The sequence below is a fragment of the Rhineura floridana genome, chromosome 1 (genome assembly GCF_030035675.1).
Source record: "Rhineura floridana isolate rRhiFlo1 chromosome 1, rRhiFlo1.hap2, whole genome shotgun sequence".
Classification (NCBI taxonomy): Eukaryota; Metazoa; Chordata; class Lepidosauria; order Squamata; family Rhineuridae; genus Rhineura; species Rhineura floridana.
In genome coordinates this window covers 299912699-299935135 of record NC_084480.1, presented here as the reverse complement: position 1 = coordinate 299935135, position 22437 = coordinate 299912699, and the positions used below count along the sequence as shown (strand labels likewise).

The following is a 22437-nucleotide window of genomic DNA, read 5'->3' as shown; positions in this document are numbered from 1 at the left end:
GTAAAGATGGATGCCCTTGAAGGCTGCAATTCTAAACACACTTATTTATTTATTTATTATACTTGTATACCGCCCCATAGCAGAAGCTCTCTGGGCGGTTTACAGTAACTAAAAACAAATACAATTTAAGATACATCTTTTAAAACACAATTTAAAAATTTAAAACAATATAACACATGCTAAAATGCCTGGGAGAAGAGGAAAGTGTTGACCTGGCGCCGAAAAGATAACAGGCAGTAGATTGGGAACAACAGCAATTGAAGCCACACTTCCCAGTATATGAATTCTCTTTTACCACTGTTGGGCAAGAAACAAACCATCATGTAAATAACAAGGTGCATCATCAGTGGGTTCAAGGGGTTGAGCTGACCACATGGAATCACTGTTGTTGCTTCTAGGGATGTAAGGGAGTAATGTCAGAGGTAAATGAACTGCAAATAGAAAAAGAGAAAGACAGTGATGATTTCTTAAATGCAATACCATACCAACCACAACAAGATTCCCATGAATAAGACAGAAGCTCAGCATCCCACAACCAGTCAGCATTCCTAACCAAAACTAAAAAAATCCTGGCAGCCAGTCAGTCAAGGTCGCAGAAATCCCCATGCAGCACAACCTGACCTGGGGGCTGCAGTTAGTGCAGAATGCTGCGGCACGATTGCTGACACGAGTGAGACCCTATCAGCACCTCTGCTCTGAAATCTGCACTGGTTGCCAATTTGCTACCAGGCCAAGTTCAAGGTGTGCTTTCCATATTACGGGTTCCACATAGTACTTGTTCTGCTCTTGTAAGAAATCGATCCTTTAGCGTGGCAGTACCTATGTTTTGGAACTCCCTGCCCATTTACATTAGGCGGGAGCCTTCATTGTACTCATTTTGGGATCTGCTAAAACATTTTTGTCATCATCATATTTATTTGCGGTCAAAGACCCATATAACAAGATTAATTACAAAAGAGGAAGTAACGAATACATGATTAAAATAACAACAGATTAAGAAAAACTAAAACTCTTCTGGGTTTACTAAAAAAAAAAAAATCAAACACAGTCTTCCAATAGCCAATCAGTTTACAAGGTTGATTCATATAGATTGGGCTGCGTACATATTAATATATAGAGTTTATAACTATGTTAGACTCAGAGATGATAAAAATACATGATTAATATACAAGAGGTTAGGTAAATTATTCGGATCCAAGCGACATTCGTTTCTGCTGCGCTACATATATAAACTTGGCTACCTGGATGGTAATTTGTTTGTCTGACCCGGAGAGTAAGTGAACGGTAGAGGCTACAGGAGACAAATGTGAGATTTTTGAAAGAATCTCCTTAAGATACTTAGAACGAATCTGAGAGTATAGGGAACAAGAAAGAAGTGTGTGCAAAGGGGTTTCGATATCCTTACCACACGGGCAAACACGTTGCTCATATGGAATCCCCTTATATCTTCCTTCTAGAACCGCAGAGTGTAATGTATTAAATCTTGCTTTGGAGAACATTACTCGAAACATAGGAATTAAGAGCAGGTCTAAGTACTCACTAATTTTTCCGGGGACAAAGTTTAATTTCAAATGGAGTGGTGAACATCTTTTGGACGCTTGAGACATTGCCGTTTGAAAATCTATATCTATAATTCGTGTTCGTATTTTCGCCAAGGCATCCTTTGGGGAGAGCGATATTAAGTATTCTTTTGCAAGGCCAACATTTTTGTTTAGGCAAGCCTATCCAGGCATGTAGAAGTGATTATGTTTTTCATTTGTTTTTAACTCATTGTTGGCTTTATTATTTTGAATGTTTTTAAATACCTGTCTTTAACTGTTTTTGCCAATAATTTTATTTTTTAATTCTTTCTATAAACCACTTTGAGGTTTTTTTTTTACAATAAAGCAGTATATAAATGTTGTAAATAAAATACATAAATAAATTTCGGAGTCACTGTGGCCCTTGGGTCTCTTTCCTCTTTTAGGCACAAACGAATCTGCCTTATACAGAGTCAGACCATTTGATATCATCTAGCTCAGTACTGATGGCATGGACTAGCATTAGCTCTCCAGGCTTTCAAGCAGTAGTCTCTTCAAGAGATTGAATTTTGGATCTTTGCATTCAAAGCATCTGCCCTACCATTGAGCTACAGCCCTATTTAAGAAAGTGTATTTTAAAATTGTTCTTTTCAGTTCTCTAATGAATGCACAGCATACCAAGACAGATCCACACCATGCATCCAAAGCACATTCAACACATGAATCCCACCACAGAATCCTGGGAACTGTAGTTTGTTAAGGGTGGTGGGAACTATAACTGTGAGGGCAAAACTACACTTCCCAGGATTCTTTGGGGGAAGTCATGCACTTTAAATGTGAGTTGGATGTGCTTTAAATGTATTGTGTGGATCTGCATTACTTCATCAACTTTGCCTGCATATAAATCATTTTAATTAAATTTTTAAACGGAAATAAGCTACAAAGTTTACTGGGTGACCATCTCTCAGCCTAATCTGCTACGCACCATCTCTCAGCCTAATCTGCCCCTCAGGGTGAAAACAACAGCGGGGGACCATGACCACCCCAAGAAAGGACACACTTAAATGTAGAGGAAACAATAATTTGTAAATAATAATTTACAACCATACTGTGAAATCAGATACATCTCAAGACATAGCATGAAGAAATATTTATATAAACATGAATGTCCAAGATGTTTATTATTTACACAACCTGTAAAGACATTTATAGTGCAATCCTATGCAAGTTTACTCAGAAGCAAGTCCCAATGTGTTCAATGGGGCTTACTCAGATAGGGAAGCAAGCACAGGACTGCAATTCAGTGATAAGGAATTTTACTCCCCCAATCCAAAATTCAGAATCATGCCACTTTAATCTGTTTTGCAACTGTTTTATACTTGTTTTATGGATATTGGATTTTAAATGGCTTTATTTCTTGTTGTGAGCTGCCTTGGCTTCCAACCCTACCTCACAGAGTTGTTGGAAATATTCCATACACACACACACTGGAGATGTAAAAATACATACACCCCATATAACAGTTTATTGTCAAAACCAGTTGGCCATTGCAGAACATTTCTTTTTTTAAAAAAATAATTATTAGTTTCCTGCCAAATAAAAGCAGTGACACCTAAGTAAGCCCTGCCTAACTGCTTAAAAAAAAAGACTGGAGGGGGAGAGAAAGATTTACAACACAATCCTTTTCTATGTTCACTCAAAAGTCCCATGGATTTTCAGCATAATCCTAACTATGTCTACTCAAAAGTAAGTCCTGCTGAATTCAGTGGGGTTAACTCCCAGGTATGTGGAATTAGCATTGCAGCTTTACTCCCAGGAAAGCTTCATATTGGGAAGGTTTTCAAAACAGGTTATGAATAAGACAAATAAAAGCCCTCTTCAACAGTCCAGTAAAATTTAAACTTGACTGATTCCTTAATTAGAAAAGTATAACACTGCAACATGTACATTTTTTAAAACTTCTGTTCAAAGATTATTTGAAAGATAAAACGTATAATATGCCATTTTTGCAAGTAATGAAAAAAACCCTGCATGTATACTTTTATGCCTACCAAGATCCTGCTGTAATCTTTAGTGCAATCTTATGCATGTTTACTGAGAAGTAAGTCCCAATCCTGTACCAAGAAAGTACTCTTTATGCTGCTGAAAGCTATATATTTGCTGAATTCCTGATGTGAGACAAGCAGGAAAAGGAAACTGTGGATTTAGGTATTTCCTGGGGCATCGACAAATTTCATTTTTCATTTCATTTATTTCATTTTTAAACCGCCCATAGCGAATAGCTCTCTGGGCGGTGAACAAAACAAGATTAAAATACAATATTACAATAAAATTACAATAAAATCAGCAACAAGTTAAACGAAAAAAAAAATTAAATGAAACACATTGAACAAGATTGAAATCTTGTCAATCACAATCCTGACTTAACTTATTGGCTAAAAACCTGAAAGGGCAGGGATTAGACTAACCAGTATTAACAGAAGTTGTGGGGGGGCCCCTGACATTTTGGTTTATGTCTTTTGAACCAGACCACCTAGAAACTTAATTATTTTTTTAAATGAAAGCTAAGACTCTGGAGGTTAAAGTTACGCACCCAGAGACCTTGAGAAGACCCCCCCAAAATTGAAGTCTCTGGGCAAAAACGGGGACCTGGCAACCCTTCCTGGGAGCCCTTTGAACATTCAGAAGAAAGTATTTTGTTCTGCCGGGCTTTTGGTTTTGAAATATTTTATTTTGCTTCCTTGCCTTGGTTTACTGCTCTGATGGTTGTTGAGTGCTGTTTTTCTTTTCTGCTGTGCTCTCTTGGTTATTATACAGCCATGACAGTACACTATAGCCAGCATGGATTTTTTGCATTCTGCCATGTTATATTGAAAACATCCCCACCATGCCATTCTGCTGCTTCCCATAAGCTCATTTCAAAATAAAACCTTACAAAACATACAGCCCTGAACTCAGAAATGCAGAATGTGAAAAATCCATGCTGGCTATAGTGTACAGCCACTCTTGTGGCTGTATAATACAAGCCACCACTAGCCTGTGGGCCAGACTATGGCACAGTCAAGCCTTCCTTGCCAGGTGTCCGGGCTGCTTCCATATTCTGATGGGGCTAAGGCACGTTTGCAAGGGAGTGGCATTTTTACATTTAAAGAGCTGTAGTTAGAACTCTAGCATATATTACTAAAACAGAAACAGACAAAACTACTCACAAGTATGGCTTATGTGTGTGTGTATGTAAGCCACTTTGAGACATGTAGTGAGAAGTGAGGTATAAATTCCTTAAACATATAAAATAAACATAAGATTTTATAAAATTCATACTAGTTGATTCAACATTTTCCCTGTTAAAACTCTGTGGGACTACTTTGAGAGGTATGCATGTGTTTGTGTTTGTCCGTGTGTGCGTGGGGGGAGAGCCTGTTTTGAATCGAAGCATTATTTATTTATTCTTAGTGCTGTACTTAAATAAATTTCAGTCCCCAAGAAACAAACGTTTCAAACAACTTCCTATTTAAGAAACAACTAAAGGAATTCAGAAAGTATAGCAAAAGGCTACAGGAAAAGAATCCATTGCATAATAATTCCCTTTTCCAATAATATTTGCTAAAACTAGCATTGCCTTCAGAGTTATTGCCACCACTTTTCATGTTAGCAGGTGCAGGGAAGCCACGCAGAAAGCAAATGCCCCTTTAGGCTGGCAAGCTATCTCGTCCGTTAGCTTTACAGTATTTCCCTCCTGCGCCCGACACCCTTTGCCTCTACCTGTCTCCTCCTCTAATTTGACAACGAAGTCAAGTAGCCCAACTCCAGGTCGCCGCTGAACCTTGCCGCGTTGCATCTCAGGATTTGTAGTTTTCTGCTCTAAGGGTTTTAGAATCTCAGAGGCATGGGAAGTAGCAGAGGGATCCACCCACTCTGGTGTACTGTTTCTCGTGCACTGGGTGTGTATGCAGAGCGAAGTAACCGTGGAACAATCATTTGGGGCATTGTGGCATCGTCTGAACTATGAGTAAGGACTACATTTCCCAGCCTGCACCGAGAACGGGGCTAATCCTTTCTTGCTGCAGGTTATTCTTGGTTGCAGATGAGCAAAAGAGAAACAGTGGAGGGAGAAAGAGAAGGCAGGAAAGAAGGAAAGAAAAAAGGGGTGGGGAAGAGGGGAGGAAGGAGGAAAAGCAACAGCAGCATTTCTTGGCAGGCGAATTATGCATACACTTAGCAAGCTCTGAGAGAATGGCTGTGGAAGGTAAGGGCTGCTGTTCTCTTGCCTTTCCCTTTTGCAGAGCCAGGGGTGGCCCCTGCTCCTGGTCTACCTTCCTCCTGCACCCACTTCCATTTCTTTTCCTTTGCACTCACCTAAGAGACAAGCACTGGCTGGGCTAGAAAGGGTGGGGGGAGAGCAGCAGCAGCAGCAATAAGGTGAAGGTGGGGGAAGAACAAGAAAACGACCAGCCTTTCCTCGCCTTTGCACAATGCCCAGTGCTTGGGCTGGGCTGGGCACAGGGATACTCATGAATGGCCATTTACATGCGGAAGGAGGTGGACACGCCCCGAAGGGGTCAATCGCTACCGTCTCCCCTTTCCTCAACACTGCATGCAAGGAAAGCTGCGTCCCAGTTGAACTATCTCATCTGGTCCAGGCTAGAGCATTTCTGTTCTGCTGTGTCGCAGCGGTGCCCCCCTCTCTGGCAGCTTTTAGCTCTACCTCCCTCTATCCTGCTGAATGCTCCCGCATTTTTTAAAAAATGTATTATTTGAGGCCCTATTTCTGTTTGCTTGCCTCTCCCCTTCCAAAGTAAAGCCTTTCTTCTGTCCTTAGATACTGCTTTTGTTTATGATGTCTGTGGTGCTTTTCAGTGTCTAAAGGCACTTTTACAAATCTTATTTTCATTATCCAGCTTACCAGTTAGGGTTTCATGTGAGCACCTGAACCTTTTTTAAAAAAAAAACTTTTAAAATGCAAAGATCCATGTTTTATGGCTAATTTTGGGGTATATGATGTCATTAAATAGTGCTGTTGAACAAGTGCAGAGGGCCCATTTGATTTAGAGATGTGAGTTCCAGGTAGGTCTGAGTTCCAGCATTTCCAGACAGCCACATGAAGCGGGCTATTCCTGAGAGACAGTAGTTTATTTGAGATCATTTATGAGGCCTGTACAATCCTCCATGGCGCAGAGTGGTAAGCGGCGGTAACGCAGCCGAAAGCTCTGCTCATGGCCGGAGTTCGATTCCAACGGAAGGAGGAAGTCGAATCTCCGGTAAAAGCGGTCGAGGTCCACTCAGCTTTCCATCCATCCGTGGTCGGTAAAATGAGTACCTGGCATATGCTGGGGGGTATGGTCTGCCTAGTAAATGTCGCAAGATGTCACCCTAAGAGTCGGAAATGACTTGCACTACAAGTGTGGGGACACCTTTACCTTTATGAGGCCTGTATCACAGCCTCCCTTTCAGTAATGTTAAATGCAGAAGTAGATTTTAGTGCTTGTGAGTTGCTTTGGGAAGAGAGTTTGAAATCTATGATGTGGATTAGTGATGTGATTTTTCAAACTTTCCTGGGGGCCTTAAAAACTTATTGGCAGTTCCGCAGTGGGGAAAAAACCAGCAGTAATGCCGGGCAAGCAGACAGAAAGACAACTTGCCCATCATTACTTATACTTCCCAGAAATGTTCAGATGGAAGGTATGTTAGGTGAATTCTAGGTTACTCTTTCAGTTCATGTAAGGGGACAGTTTGGCTCAACAGGCTTTACAGGTATCCTGTCTTAATTGAGGCCTACTATAAGGGGCCTAGTATATGGCCCAGATTCCTTTGCAGCATGGAGGGGTTCCAAAGGGGGTGCATCTATGGCAAATTTGCTCCGTTTAGACAGGAAGTCTAAGCATCCTTTCTATATAGCAAATGCCAGGCCTGACAGTTAAGCTGCACCTTAGTTTCCTGTTCAACAGATGGCACGTCAAGTGGGGAAGTTAGCTAGCCCCCCTTCCATTTCAGCACACAGGAAATGTACGATTCAGGAATGACAGATAAGTTTATTTAACACATTTCCTTTACTTAATAAAATGAACTAAATGTTACAGAAGGGAAAATAAATGAGGTTAATCAATAACATAAAACCAGAGTAAAATACATGCTAAAGCATTACAAATGTAAAGCATTCATGCAGAGTTGAGATACCCTTCTTCATAATTACCTGGATCACAAGGCTATTCACTAATAGGCAAAAAAAAAACCTCTTGCAGTTTAAGAATGTAATGCAAGGAATAAATAAATCCTGCTATAATTTAAAACAGGTTTGTTTTTGTCTTATAGTTGTGATAATTAGCAATTCAGCTTAGGAATGCATCATACATTTATATTCTCTAGTAGACAAAAAAACCTTGTGGTTTAAGAACGTACCTATAGTCAACAGATATTTCTATCTAACTTTAAAAAGCAGGGAAATGGGGCAGCTATAGGGGAGCAGGAGACCTGACCTCCTCTCTGAGATATTGTACTGCCCTACAAAGTTGTCAAAATGCAAACACAATTTGGGTTGCTCTTTCACAGTCCAATCCACTTCCTGTGTAGCTTGGAAGAATTTGGTAACGTGCCTCTGAGCATATGGTGAGTGGTGGCAACACCTTCAATCAGCCCAAATAATAGAAAGAAGACATGCGCTGTGCTGATCTTTTTTTAGCAGGGATGAAGCAACATTATTAAGACAGTTGACATAGTTCAGATAGTCACTTTAAATATGTCTGATTTACTTTGCAATTTTAGTGTAGTTTCCTATAGGAAATCATTTTCTTTTGCTTCTGTTTCTGTGAATATGTGAAGTACAGCAACACTGCAAAATTTATACTAAAAAACCTCCAAAAATAATTGTGGAATAATGGCACTTACTATTCTGCAGAATAGTCTCCAGTGGACATCAGGAGTGTCTCAGTTTGCACAAGATAAAACAGTGGGAGGTGAAATTCTAGGTGTGCTCTATGTGTTTAACTGATGATGCCCACCTTTCCTTAAGTGAAGTGGTTTAAGTATAGTAGGTTGAAAACATGCATCTTGCGCAGGCTAAGTTTGTTTTTTCCAACAGCTAGATTCATTGCTTAAATAGCAGCATATTGTAATCAGTCTGATTTTACATCAAAGCTGCAGTTTAAGATTCAACTGTTAATGCACCCAAAGTAGAAATAGAACATAACCTCCAGTTTGAAACACAAAAGGCAGTCTTCACCATCATATGACATTGACCAATAAAAAGGCTTTGAAAATAATAAAAATACATTTGACACAGATTTCTAGGATGAATAATGAGTGAAATATAATTTTCTAGGTTATATTCTCTGTAGAGACAGTAATATCCAAGGAAAGAAGCAAAGTAAAAAGAACAACAAACATACAAAAAATGTAATTCTCCATCTTTGGAGATGCAGTCCTGATTGCAGGTGATGCCAGCACTCAACATATGCTCAGAGGCATATATTACCAAATTCTTCCAAGCTACACAGGACCGTGGACTGTGATTGGACTGTGAAAGAGCAACCCACATTTTGTTTGCATTTTTACAAATTTGTAGGACAGTACAATATCTCAGAGAGGAGGTCAGGTCTCCTGCTCTCCTGGTGCATTCACTATAGCGGCCCAATTTCACTGCTTTTTAAGTTTGATAGAAATATCTGTTGGCTACAGGTATGTTCTTAAACCGCAAGGGTTTTTTGCCTGTTAGTGAATATAAATGGTTGATACATCGCTAAGCTTAACTGCTAATTGTCACAATAATAAGACAAAAACAAACCCATTTTAAATTATAGCAGGATTTATTTATTCCTTACAATTACATCCCACCTTTTTTCCTCTAGGTTGCTCAAGGTGGTGTACATTGTTCTCCCCTCCCCATTTGATCCTTACAACAATCCTGTGAGGTAGATTAGGATGAGAGGCAGTGACTGGCCCAAGGTCACCCAGTAATGGTACATTCCTAAAGATACCTGAATATATAAAAGCAATACAATTCATTTTCAGCTTCAGCTTCCATTAAATCTCTTGGACATGGGAGCATGTCTGGTGTGCATGCAAACATATTTTAAAAAGCCCTATACAGCTTGGGACCAGGATACCTGAAAGAACATCTTACCCCTTATATACCCAGTCGATCACTGTGCTCTGCAGGTGAGGGCCTCCTGCAGATACCATCTTATCAGGAGGTCTGTTCCACACAACATAGGAAACGGACCTTTAGTGTGGTGGCACCTACCCTGTGGAATTCCCTCCCCTTAAATATTAGGCAGGCGCCATTTCTGTTATCTTTTCGGTGCCTATTGAAGACCTTCCTCTTTCAACAAGCCTTTTAAGTTGAGACCTATCCCAGTCTGCGTCTGTGTTGAAATTGCTTTTTAATATGTTCTTAAACCTTTTTAAAATGTTTCTAAAGATGTTTTGTTTTAAAATTTTTAGTGCTTTTCTTTGCTCCCCTGGGCTCCTGCTGGGAGGAAGGGCGGGATATAAATCAAATAATAAATAATAAATAAAAATGGCATGGAAGTGGTATGGTTAGGAATTTTGGTTATTTCTGTGAAAACCAGGTTGCCCAACTAGTTGGAATCAATTATCCTTTTACAACACATGTATTTTATGGCTTTGTTAGAAGTGTGGTTTATTGCTTGTAATTGATGTTAGTCAATGTCTAAGCGTAAAATTTTATGGCAGGAAACACAGTTCTATTAGTTTAAGATAAGGAATGATGGACCAGGAATGTCGATCTGGTCTTCATCACTTATCACCCTAATGAGGGGATCATAAAGAGACAAAATATGCCTTTTATTCCCACGGTAATAGGTTTAATTGGGCTACATTGGATTGGGAGAAGTTATTAATATCTGGTATGGTGCCTGATCCATTGACTCAGAAACTAGCCAAGGCAGGTTGTGCTAAAGTGGAAATATTTGTCATACCTCAGTAGACAAATCAGTGTGGAAAGGATGACCTCCAGGGATGGAGGGAGGCCAGGGCAGGGATCCCTGCATCTTCAACAGTTGAGCAAGCTACATCTGCTGAAATTCCTTCTTCTACACATCTATTACAGGTGCAGAACTCATCCTCTTTTTCATGTGATCCTTAAAAAATTCTTAAGATCCTTAAGAAAGAGGGCAGGGATCCTGCATCTTTAATAGTTGAGCAAGCTACATCTACATCTATTACAGGTGCAGAACTCTTGTCCTCTTTTTCATGTGATCACCTTATTAGTGACTGAGTGTGTATTAATTTTTTCTCTCAGCTACATGTATTTTGTTGCTGTGCATGAGGATCTATAAAGTGAAGCAAAACAATGATCATCATGAATATTAATTTTAGTATTATGATCAACTTATTTTAGCTTTTCCTCTTTCCCCCATTTACATTATGTTCTGCAGAAATCTTCTAAATTTGTTATTTGTCTGTTTCCATTAGTTCTCATTATCTCTCCCAACTTCCGCTGCCATTAAGAGCCTGAAAAAATCAAATGAAATTCTGGAGACGCAGGCTTTTTTTATTGTAGTTTTCTTGAAGGGTCGTGAAATGAAGGCATCTATCTCTCTTATGCCTATAGTGGCAAGCCTGTTAATTTTGATCACCGTTTGTTTTATTTATTTTTCTTTGTTATTAAACTTACATCCCTCCCTTCCTCTCAGAATATTTTTATATTTAGTGCCATACTTCCTAGATATAAACAATATAAAATTGCAAAATCGTACAATTAGCTAAAAACTTACTTTAAAAAAATTGTCACTGAGACTCAAATAAATGCTTTAGGCCAGAGGTTCCCAAACTGTGGCACATGGACCACCAGTGGTCCGTGAGCTTCATTCCGTGGCATGTCCGCATTAAATATTTATATTGTCATTTTAATTATATTTTTATTGCTTCTCATCTTGTATTGTATTGCATGTAGACTTCTATGGAATGCACATTGTAATACAATACATAAGAAATAAAAGAATCAATAAAAATACAACTAAAAATCACACAGCATCTAGCACAGCACATTTCAACTGCTACAACAGGCAGAAAAATCATAAAGTGGTCCACCGAGACCATTAGCAATTTTCAAGTGGTCCATGGAGAAAAATGTTTGGGGACCACTGCTTTAGGCATACCTAATTGTTCAGTCATGCCCATTAAGTTGTTTTGCTTCTTTCTTGAACAACAGCCCCTCTTGCAATCCGCTTTTGAAAGTCCCCTCAGTTTCAAAAGCAGTTTGTAATGTTGAATGAGGGGCCACTGGTTTGTTTTTTTTAAAGCTGAAATGGCCCTTTGGACATGCTGAACCATAGGATTCCAGCTGATGAAAACAAGTAGCAGAATTAAAATTGAAGGTAGACAAAAAATACAATATGATGAGAAGAGCAATATTCTGCAACAGCCAATCTAAAAAAACAAACCATAAGCATGTGCAAAAAAGTGAAGCACTTTTCTTTTTTTTTTTATCTCTGTTTCTGTCGCAAAAAGCTGTCCTGGAAGTGCATTCTAAAGATAATAAACAGAAGAGGGATTTCTATTCCTGATTTCTATTCCGAGGAATATTATATTGTCTGGGACTATTCTTTTTTTGGTCTATTTTATTTTGACGAATCTGCTTCTTCACGACGCCACTAACTGTTTTGATGCTGGGAACTAAATTTGTTTTGCATTCTTGCACAAGAGAGATAAGGCAGGTTGCTCTGTTTATACTGTGATGTCATCAAGCCTGGAATATTAAACCAATTGTTGCTGAAATAAGAAGTGGTTCTTCTTTATTTTTGTTTTGCTTTGTTTTCGTGGTTTTAAAAATGGCAATCAAGAAAGTGGCTGAGAATCTGGAAGTAATTATGTTTCAGAAAATAATGGATGAGATTGAGATAACGAAACAAACCCTGCGACAGGGTAGTAAGGAGCTGAAAATTGAACTGAGCAAAATGACGCAGGAGTTTAAAGAAATAGGGGACCCTGTGAGAGAGGAGAATGAGATCAGAGATGAGAAAAGAAAAAATAAAGGGAAGATACAAGCCCTGGAGATTGGAACAAATGTGGAATTGGAAAAAGATCTGGAGTTTATGGATTTTAGAAATAAAATCTACTGTTTGGAATTTAACGTTATCTCTGAAGAAATTAATGAAGATATTAGAGATAAAGTTATCAATGGCTTGGATAATCTTCTGGACTGGAATGATGTGATGGAGCTTGATATAGAGAAAATCTATGGAATTAACTGCAGCCATGTGACAATGGAAAAACTCTTAAGAGATGAGCCAGTGCATTTTGTAAAAAAGAAGAACACAGATATGACTTTACAACAGTATTTCAGCAACTTATTCAGAATGGATGGCAAGAAAATATTTGGGATAGAGGAAATTCCCATCAGACTCTTATTATATGACTATGGTTACAACAGCAAGATTATTATGGAATACTGATAATGGAAGATTGGACACTGAAATTACTGGACTTAACAGGACTATTGAAGATGGAAGATGGAACTAATAGGGATAATGGAATAATGGCTATTGAAATTATTGGACCTAACAGATTCTGATGAGATGGATTAATCGAAATGTTTATTTGGACTATGGTTATGACAATAAGATTATTATAATTATTAACGAGATGGATTAATTGACATGTTTATTTGGAGAAAAATTGATAGATATATTTCTTAAAGAATTGAAACCTCTCTTTGACTTTTTGTGGAAAGAATAAAGTAATGTTTATGAGATTTGATGATTAATTAAGATAACTACTGGAGGAAAGTGATTTTATAATATGATTTAAGAGACAGGATTGTTATATATTGTAGACCTATAACTGATTTGATATGTGACAAATGGGAAGTCAACATTTTATTTTATTTTATTTTTTTGTTTAATCATTTTTGTTTTGTTTTGTTTTTTGTCTTTGAATGTTTTATGATTTTGTTTTCTATGTTTTATGAAAATTTGAATAAAAATTATTGTAAAAAAAAAAAAGAAATAAAAGAATCAATAAAAATACAACTAAAAATCACACAGCATCTAGCACAGCACATTTCAACTGCTACAACAGGCAGAAAAATCATAAAGTGGTCCACCGAGACCATTAGCAATTTTCAAGTGGTCCATGGAGAAAAATGTTTGGGGACCACTGCTTTAGGCATACCTAATTGTTCAGTCATGCCCATTAAGTTGTTTTGCTTCTTTCTTGAACAACAGCCCCTCTTGCAATCTGCTTTTGAAAGTCCCCTCAGTTTCAAAAGCAGTTTGTAATGTTGAATGAGGGGCCACTGGTTTGTTTTTTTTAAAGCTGAAATGGCCCTTCGGACATGCTGAACCATAGGATTCCAGCTGATGAAAACAAGTAGCAGAATTAAAATTGAAGGTAGACAAAAAATACAATATGATGAGAAGAGCAATATTCTGCAACAGCCAATCTAAAAAAACAAACCATAAGCATGTGCAAAAAAGTGAAGCACTTTTCTTTTTTTGGAAGTGTTAAAATAAGAACAAAATAAGATGCTTTTTAAAAGCTACTCTAAAATGGTAGGCTTTCTTCTTTTTCTTTTTGTCTGCTTCAAATTGCATGCACCTCCAGGGACCTTGTTCCATAGCTTGGGGGCTATGACAGGAAAGGTGGTTTCCTTGGCTCGGATCCAAAGAAGGGGCATGTATGTGTAGAATAGGCAAGTTTTCACTAGCTATTTCCACTGCTGAAGACTTTGAAAGAGTGGCTTATCTATTCAGCAGTGGGAATTTCCATAGTGAAATTAGCAAGTGTACCTATGGTCTTTCTTTGAAACCTAGTTAAAGCTGCAGTCCCAAGTATGCTTACCTGGGAGTAACCCCCATTGAATGCAATGGGACTTACTTCTGAGTAAACATAAATAAGATTACTCTGTTCATATCTCTAACTTTCTGTGGGTTGGAACTTTTTAATTTAAAATCATTGTTATCCCACCTTTTGGTTACACATGAGAACCCTAAGACACAGCTCAATCACAAGTTAAAAATAGTACACTTTAACAACTCACACAGCTAAAAACCAGAACATAGTAAAATGGGAGAAACAAACTTAAACCACCTAAAAGGCTTGAAGAAAAAATATTTACTTGTACATGGCAGCAAGTTACATTGCAGTTGATGAAACCTACATGTATGTGTCTCATGTAGTGACACATCACTTACAGGCCAATCCCTTGCATGTCTGCTCAGAGGTAAGTCCCACTGAATTCAATGGGAATTACTTCCAGATAAGTGTATATTATGTATAAGCTGAAATGAATGAGCCTTTGAATATGCATGCTCCTGTTCAGCTCCTCTGTTCACATGAGCCAAAAGGAAGTCTTTGATCATCATTTGCAACTATCTAGATGACAATGCTGTGATTGGTAGGAGCCAGCATGGGTTTGTCAAGAAAAAATCCTGTCAAACTACTAATCTCATCTCTTTTTTTGATCGGGTCACTAGCTTAGTAGATGGTGGAAATGCTGTAGATGGCATCTATCTAGATTTCAGCAAAGCGTTTGACAAAGTCCCCCACGACCTTTTGATTAGCAAACTGGTCAAATGCGGACTACATGGAAATACTGTCAGGTGGATTCACAACTGGTTGGAAAACCGTACTCAAAGAGTGGTCGTCGGTGGCTTTGCTTCGGACTGGAAGGAGGTTTCAAGTGGAGTGCCACAGGGTTCTGTCCTGGGGCCGATACTCTTCAACATTTTTATCAATGACTTAGATGACGGGGTGGAGGGAAGCCTTATGAAGTTTGCGGATGATACGAAACTGGGAGGGATAGCTAACACAATGGAAGACAGGAATAAAATCCAAAGGGACCTGGATAGACTAGAAAATTGGGCTAAAATTAATAAAATGAAATTCAATAAAGACAAATGCAAGATTCTGCATTTAGGCCACAAAAACAAAATGCACTGGTACAGGATGGGAAATACCCGGCTTAGCAGTAGTGCATATGAGAAGGACCTTGGAATTGTAGTGGATCGTAAGTTGAACATGACCCAGCAGTGTGATGCTGCGGCAAAAAAGGCAAACGCGGTTTTGGGGTGCATAAACAGAGCTATAGTTTCCAGGTCGAGGGAAGTAATAGTCCCACTATATTCTGCATTAGTCAGGCCTCATCTGGAATACTGCGTTCAGTTCTGGGCGCCTCATTTTAAGAAAGATCAGAGCTTGGAAAAGTTACTTTTTTTAAACTACAACTCCCATCAGCCCCAGCCACCATGGCCACTGGATTGGGCTGATGGGAGTTGTAGTTCAAAAAAGTAACTTTTCCAAGCTCTGAGAAAGATATAGACAAGTTAGAGCAGGTTCAGAAGAGGGCGACGAGGATGATAGCCGGTATGGAGAACAAGTCTTATGAGGAAAGGTTGAAGGAACTTGGCATGTTCAGTCTGGTGAAGAGAAGGCTGAGGGGTGACATGATTGCACTCTTTAAGTACCTGAAGGGCTGTCACATAGAGGAGGGTACAGATTTGTTCTCTGCTGCCCCAGAGGGTAGGACTAGGTCTAATGGTTTTAAGTTGCAGGAGCGTAGATTCAGATTGGACATTAGAAGGAACTTCTTGACAGTAAGGGCAGTTTGGCAATGGAACCGACTGCCTAGGGAGGTGGTGGGTCCCCTTCGCTGGATGTCTTCAAGCAGAGGCTGGACAACTATCTGCAGAAGATGCTCTAGCTGTGGATTTCCTGCTGTGAGCAGGGGGTTGGACTCGATGGCCTACAAGGCCCCTTCCAACTCTATGATTCTATGATTCTATTTCAAACAGGGAAAATTTTGAAGTAGGTTTAATGTCATTGCTTGTTTTGAAGCTGGTAACAGTACTTTTCTGGTTTGGACAGAGTGGGAAACAATGACTAAGGAAAGTACTAGTTCCCCTCTATTTGGCGCTGGTTAGGCCTCATCTTGAGTACTGCACCCAGACAAACAGGAAGAGGTTCAGAGGAGGGCAACAAGGATGATCAGGGGACTGGAAACAAAGCCCTATGAGGAGAGACTGGAAGAACTGGGCATGTTTAGCCTGGAGAAGAGAAGACTGGGGGGAGATATGATAGCACTGTTCAAATATTTGAAAGGTTGCCACACAGAGGAGGGCCTGGGTCTCTTCTCAATCGTCCCAGAGTGCAGGACACCGAATAATGGGCTCAAGTTACAGGAAGCCAGATTTCGACTGGGCATCAGAAAATATTTCCTAACTGTTAGCTACGACAATGGAACCAATGACCTTGGGAGGTGGTGGGCTCTCCAACACTGCAGGCCTTCAAGAGGCAGCTGGACAGCCATCTTCTGGGGTATGGATTCTTACATTGAGCTTACATCTTACATGGATTCTTACGTTGGACTCAATGACCTTATAGGGCCCTTCCAACTCTACTGTTTTTTTATTCTATAATTCTAAGGTTGTCATTTCTAATGGTTATAGGAACAGCATGGTCTTGATTTAGTGTGATGTAAGTTGTTTGCATTTCTTATTTTACATTTTAAAAAGGATGATTTGGGAGGTGGTTCGGAAGAAGTATGCAGGTTGTCTTTAAATAAGTCCATTGAGACGGCTGCCGAGGTAGCTCTATTTTTAGATCTTGGAGTTTTGACACTGTTCCTTTAACTGCTTCCTTCCTTCTAGTCAAAGTGAAAGAAATAGGTCAGAACCATTATCAAAAAGCTTTTTTTTATCTTTTAAAAAATGTTTGCAGAGGAAAATTACAGGGGTAGATAAATTTGAATAAATATATTCTTATCAAAACTGTGATACAAGCTAAAATTATATTTGCATACCATCCTGTGATCTTATGGTATGAACAGCAGTTTAGAATAATAATCATCATGAATAGGGTACTTAGTGCAAGTGCTTGTGTGGAGCTTTGTCACTAAGAACATCAGAGCCTACTGGATCAGGCCAGTGGCCCATCTAGTCCAGCATCCTGTTCCTATAGTGGCCAGCCAGATGCCTCTGGGAAGCCCACAAGCAGGACCTGAGCACAAGAGCACTCTACCCATTTCCAGCAGTTTCCAGCAACTGGTATTCAGAAACATACTGCCTCCAACTGTGGAGGCAGGTCATAGCCATCATGGCTAGTAGCCTTTGATACTGTTGTCTTCCATGAATTTGCCTAATCCTCTTTTAAAGCCGCCCAAATTGGGTGCCAATCACTGTCTCATCTGGGAGCAAGTTTCATAGCTTCCTGCTGTGGGAGTGAATTCCACAGTTTAACTATGTGCTGTATGAAGAAGTATTGTCTATCTGGAATCTTCCAATATTTAGCTTCATTGGATGTCCATGAGTTTGTGTTATGAGACAGACAGTAAAAACTTTTCTTTATCCCCATTATCCATGCCATGCACAATTTTATACACTTCTTTTACATCACCTCTTACTTGCCTTTTCTCTAAACTAAAAAGCTCCAGATGCTGCAACCTTTCCTCATGGGGAAGTTGTTCCATCCCCTTGATCCTTTTGGTTGCCCGTTTCTCAACCTTTTCCAACACTACGATATACTTTTTGAGGTGAGGCCACCAGCACTGAACACAGTATTCCAAATGCGGTTGCACCATAGATTTGTATAACAGCATTATGATATTGGGTGTTTTATTTTCAGTTGCTTTCCTAATGTTTCCTAGCATGGAGTTTGCCTTTTTCACAGCTGCTGCACACTGGGTTGACATCTTTATCGAGCTATCCTCTACGACCCCAAGGTGTAGTTCCTTGTCAGTCACTGTTAGTTCAGAGTTCATAAGCATGTATGTGAAACTGAGAATTTTTTTTTGTCTTAACATGAATCACTTTACAGGTGCTCACATTAAATTACATTTGCCATTTTACTGCCCGTTCACTTAGTTTGGAAAGGTCCTTTTAGAGCTCTTTACTGTCCCTTTTGTTTTAATGACCCTGAACAATTTAGTTATCATCAGCAAACTTGGCCACCTCACTGATCATCCCTAACTCTAGATTATTTATGAACAAGTTAAAAACGATTGGTCCCAATACTGATCCCTCAGGGACTCCACTTTCTACATTCCTCCATTGGGGGAACTGTCCATCCTGCTCTCTGCTTCCTGTTTTCAAGCCAGTTCTGGAACCACAAGAGGACCTCTCCTCTTATTCCATGACTGCTCAGCTCACTAAGGAGTCTTTCATGGGATACCTTGCTGAAAGCTTTTTGAAAGTCCAAGTACACTATGTCCAAGTACGCTATCACTTGTATCTCTGCTTGCTGACACTCTCAAAAAACTCCAATAGGTTAGTGAGACAAAACTTACCCTTACAGAAGCCAATCTGGTCCTGCTTCAGCAAGGCTTGCTCTTCTATATGCTTGGTTATTTTATCTTTAGCAATACTTTCTGCCAGTTTTCCTGGAACAGAAGTTAAGCTACCTGGCCTGTAATTTCTGGGACCTCCCCTCCACATCCCTTTTTAAAGATTGGTGTTATATTGGCCGCTTTCCACTCCTCAGGTATGGTGGCAGATCTGAGGGACAAGTTACATATTTTTGTTAGGAGATCAGCTATCTCACCTTTGAGTTATTTGAGAACTCTTCGGTGGATGCCATCCGGACCCGGTGATTTGTCAGTTTTTATGTCATCTGTTAAGCCTAGGACTTAATCTCTTGTCACCACTATTTGTCTCAGTTCCCCAGACTCCCTTCCTGCAAAAGTTAGTTCAGGCACAGGGATCTCCCTTATATCCTCTGCTGTGAAGACAGATGCAAAGAATTCATTTAGCTTCTCCAGTCTCCTTATCCTTCTTTAGCACACCTTTGACTCCCTTGTCATCCAAGGGTCCAACTGCCTCCCTAGACTGTCTCCTGCTTTGAATGTATTTAAAGAGGGGTTTTTTTTGGTTGGTTTTTCACATTTTTAGCAATGTGCTCCTCAAATTCTTTTTTAGCATCCCTTATTGTCTTCTAGCATTTCTTTTGGCAGGGTTTGTGTTCCTTTTTATTTTCCTCATTTGACTAAGACTTCTGTTTTTTGAAGGAAGCCATCTTGCCTCTAACAGCTTCTTTGTCTCTGCTCATTAACTGTGCTTGCATCTTCTTGGCCCTGGTGGTACCTTTTCTGATCTGCGGTATACACTTCAGTTGAGTTCTAATATTGTGTTTTTAAGCAACTCCCAAGCCTTTTGGAGTGTTTTGACCCTCTTAACTCTGTCTTTCAACTTTCTTTTTACCAATCCTCTCATTTTTGGGAAGTCTCCTCTTTTGAAGTCAAATGTGACTGTGTTGGAATTTCCTGGCAATTGGCCATTTACATGTATGTTTAATTTAATAGCACTATGGTCACTGCTTCCAAACGGTATGACAACACTTGCATCTTGCCCCTTAAGATTAAGTCCAGGCTTTTGGACTTTTTGTTGAAAGAAAAAAATGAAATGATGATAATGGGATTTGATGATTAATCAAGATAGACTATGGAAAAAAGTGAACTTTGTATGTTTTAGGGGTCAAGTTTGATATATATTATGTACCTATAGCTGATCTGTAACAAATCGGAAGTCAAGTTTTTTCTTTTTATTTTTGCTGTATTGTTTTTGTTGTTTGATTTTGTTGTGTCTGTTTTATAAAAATTTGAATAATAAAAATTATTACAAAAAAAAAAGATTAAGTCCAGGGTTGCTGCCCCTCTGGTCAGCTCCACGACCAACTGTTCTAGGGCGCAGTCATTTAGGGTATCTATGGATGTTACCATTTTCTCGTGAGTGGAACGCATATGTAACCAGTCTTTGTCAGGGTAGGGTGTTTTTTTTTGTAATAGGTTTGAATTTTCTTCCCCTGCCCTTTTTGGATTTTAACTCTTTATTAACCAGTAAAACAGATCACAGATAATAATACATGTATCAGATAAAGGTATAAAAATAACAATCCCATTCCATGTAATCTTATCCAACTTTACAAAACATCTCAGTGGAATAAAAGAAGAAGAAAAGGAAAAAGAATGCAATTGAAATTTTATTACACAGTCCCCTTTGAGCTCGGAGAGTTGCCTTGGTATAAATAATCAATTCCATCAGAAAATAAAATTAGGAGGTGAATTTAAAATTTTGTAAAGTCTGGGCAAACAATGAAATAGAACCCTTCTCAGTGAAGTGTCATCGGATGCCATAATCCTGCGTGTATACTTGTCTATAAATGTCATTAGTTAACCTGAGGGCCTCTCTGTTGCCCTCTAGATCCTGTCCTGCCCTGGAGTGGCTTATGTTATATCTCTGGCTTATGTTATATCCCTGTGCCAGGGTAGTTGAAGCCACCCGTTACTATAACATTACCTAGTTTGGATGCTTCCTTCATTTCATTGTTCATCCCAGGATCTCCCTCAGCATCTTGATCAGGGGGACGACAGAACGCCCCCAGTACTAAATTACACTTGGGGCTGGTATCACCACCCACAACGATTCTGTGGAGGAGTCTGCCTCTTTTGGAGTTTTCTAACTTGCTGGAAGAGAGCCAGTGTGACGTAGTGGTTAGAGTGTTGGACTACGACCTGGGAGACCAGTGTTCGAATCCCCACACAGCCATGAAGCTCACTGGGTGACCTTGGGCCAGTCACTGCCTGTCAGCCTCAGAGGAAGGCAATGATAAACCCCCTCTGAATACCGCTTACCATGAAAACCCTATTCATAGGGTCACCATAAGTCGGAATCAACTTGAAGGCAGTTCATTTCCATTTTCCAACTTGCTGGATTCAGTGCCTTCTTTCACATACAGAGTGACACCACCTCCAATACAATACTTCTTTCCCTGCCCTTCCGTTATAATTTATATCCAGGATTAACTGTGCCCTACTGGTTTTCTCCTTTCCACCAGGTTTCAGTTATGCTTACTATATCAGTGCTGTCCTCTAACACCAAATGCTCCATTGTCTGTCAGTTCTGGAGTGTGGTAGTTCAGGGTGCTGGAGTTACTAGTCTTACAAAAAGGAGGGTAGATTTCAGAAGGCATTGCCATGACATTGCTTATGGAAGGCTTGGATAGGACTGAGAATGCAGCACAGGCAGGACAAAGAGAATGGGGAATAGATAGCTATGTAGGCACTTGGTAGCCAAATGCTGGCTCTTGCTCTGACAAAGACATGGGTGTTATGTACGTACAGGTTGAATCTGCAACAAAATGTCGCAGTGTGGAGTGCTTCTGTTTAGTATTCCAGCCAACCATGGCTGGATACTCCATTTCCATTTCCCATCTCATGCCTTCAGTCTGTCCCCCTCCCAAAACACATTCTGTAGCCGCTCAGCAACATGATCAGACTTCATTGGATTCTTCTTTGTTTTTGTTTTGCCCTTGTGTAAATATTGCAGCTTCTCCAAGCATGCAGATATTTCTGTTGTTTCTGAGTGGCCTCATTTTGGCTACAAACCTGTTGGTACTCAACTGCTGAGTTTGCTATTTGAAGGAGTGATGTGTGTATGTTTACATGTATGATATTTATACTGTACCTTTCAGCCAAGATTGCTTCTCAGACTGTCTTATTGTTAAAATGTACATGGGTACAATATCATTAGGAATGTGTTCGGGTAGGGAGGGGGGCAGACCCTTTGAACCCATAGCATTTTGTGAAGTTGTTCAGGGTGCAGGCTGTTCCCTTTATAAGGAAAGAGCGGCAGATGGACTTGGGGCCTAGCTGATCGTAAAGCAGCCCTTCTGTTGATTTCATGAGGACTGATCTGGATGCATTTATAGTTAGGCCAGGGATAGCTATTTATTTATATACATGCTGTAATGGCTTCTAAACAGTTTGCAAGCATAAAATCTGTACATAATTAACATACACAATAAAACAATTCCATAAAAGCATTAAAAACACCCACATTTAAAACATGCCTATTAAAAAGGATAACATTTAAACAGTTAAAGCAGTTAAAACAATTGGATCAAGGAAGTTGAAGTTCAAGGGAACGCTTTGCCTTAACAGGTGCAAGAGCCAGCAGAATCCCAATAAAGA

At 39.5% G+C, this 22437-nt stretch overlaps 1 protein-coding gene across 11 annotated transcripts in view; it reads left to right on the top strand.

Annotated features, from left to right (window-relative positions):
- Nucleotides 1-5402: 5402 nt before the first annotated feature.
- Nucleotides 5403-22437, top strand: part of SAMD12 (sterile alpha motif domain containing 12) — a 321606-nt gene continuing 304571 nt past the window's right edge. For 10 of the 11 annotated variants that reach the window (XR_009759921.1, XM_061605560.1, XM_061605598.1 and 7 more), the window contains exon 1: nt 5615-5766. Coding sequence is in view for 10 of the 11 variants with exons in the window: in XM_061605560.1 (XP_061461544.1) it covers nt 5754-5766 (13 nt within the window). In the remaining variant the exon portion in view is untranslated. Of the gene's footprint in view, nt 5530-5614; nt 5767-22437 lie in introns of those variants that run through there. The other variant, XM_061605540.1, reaches the window with a different exon arrangement.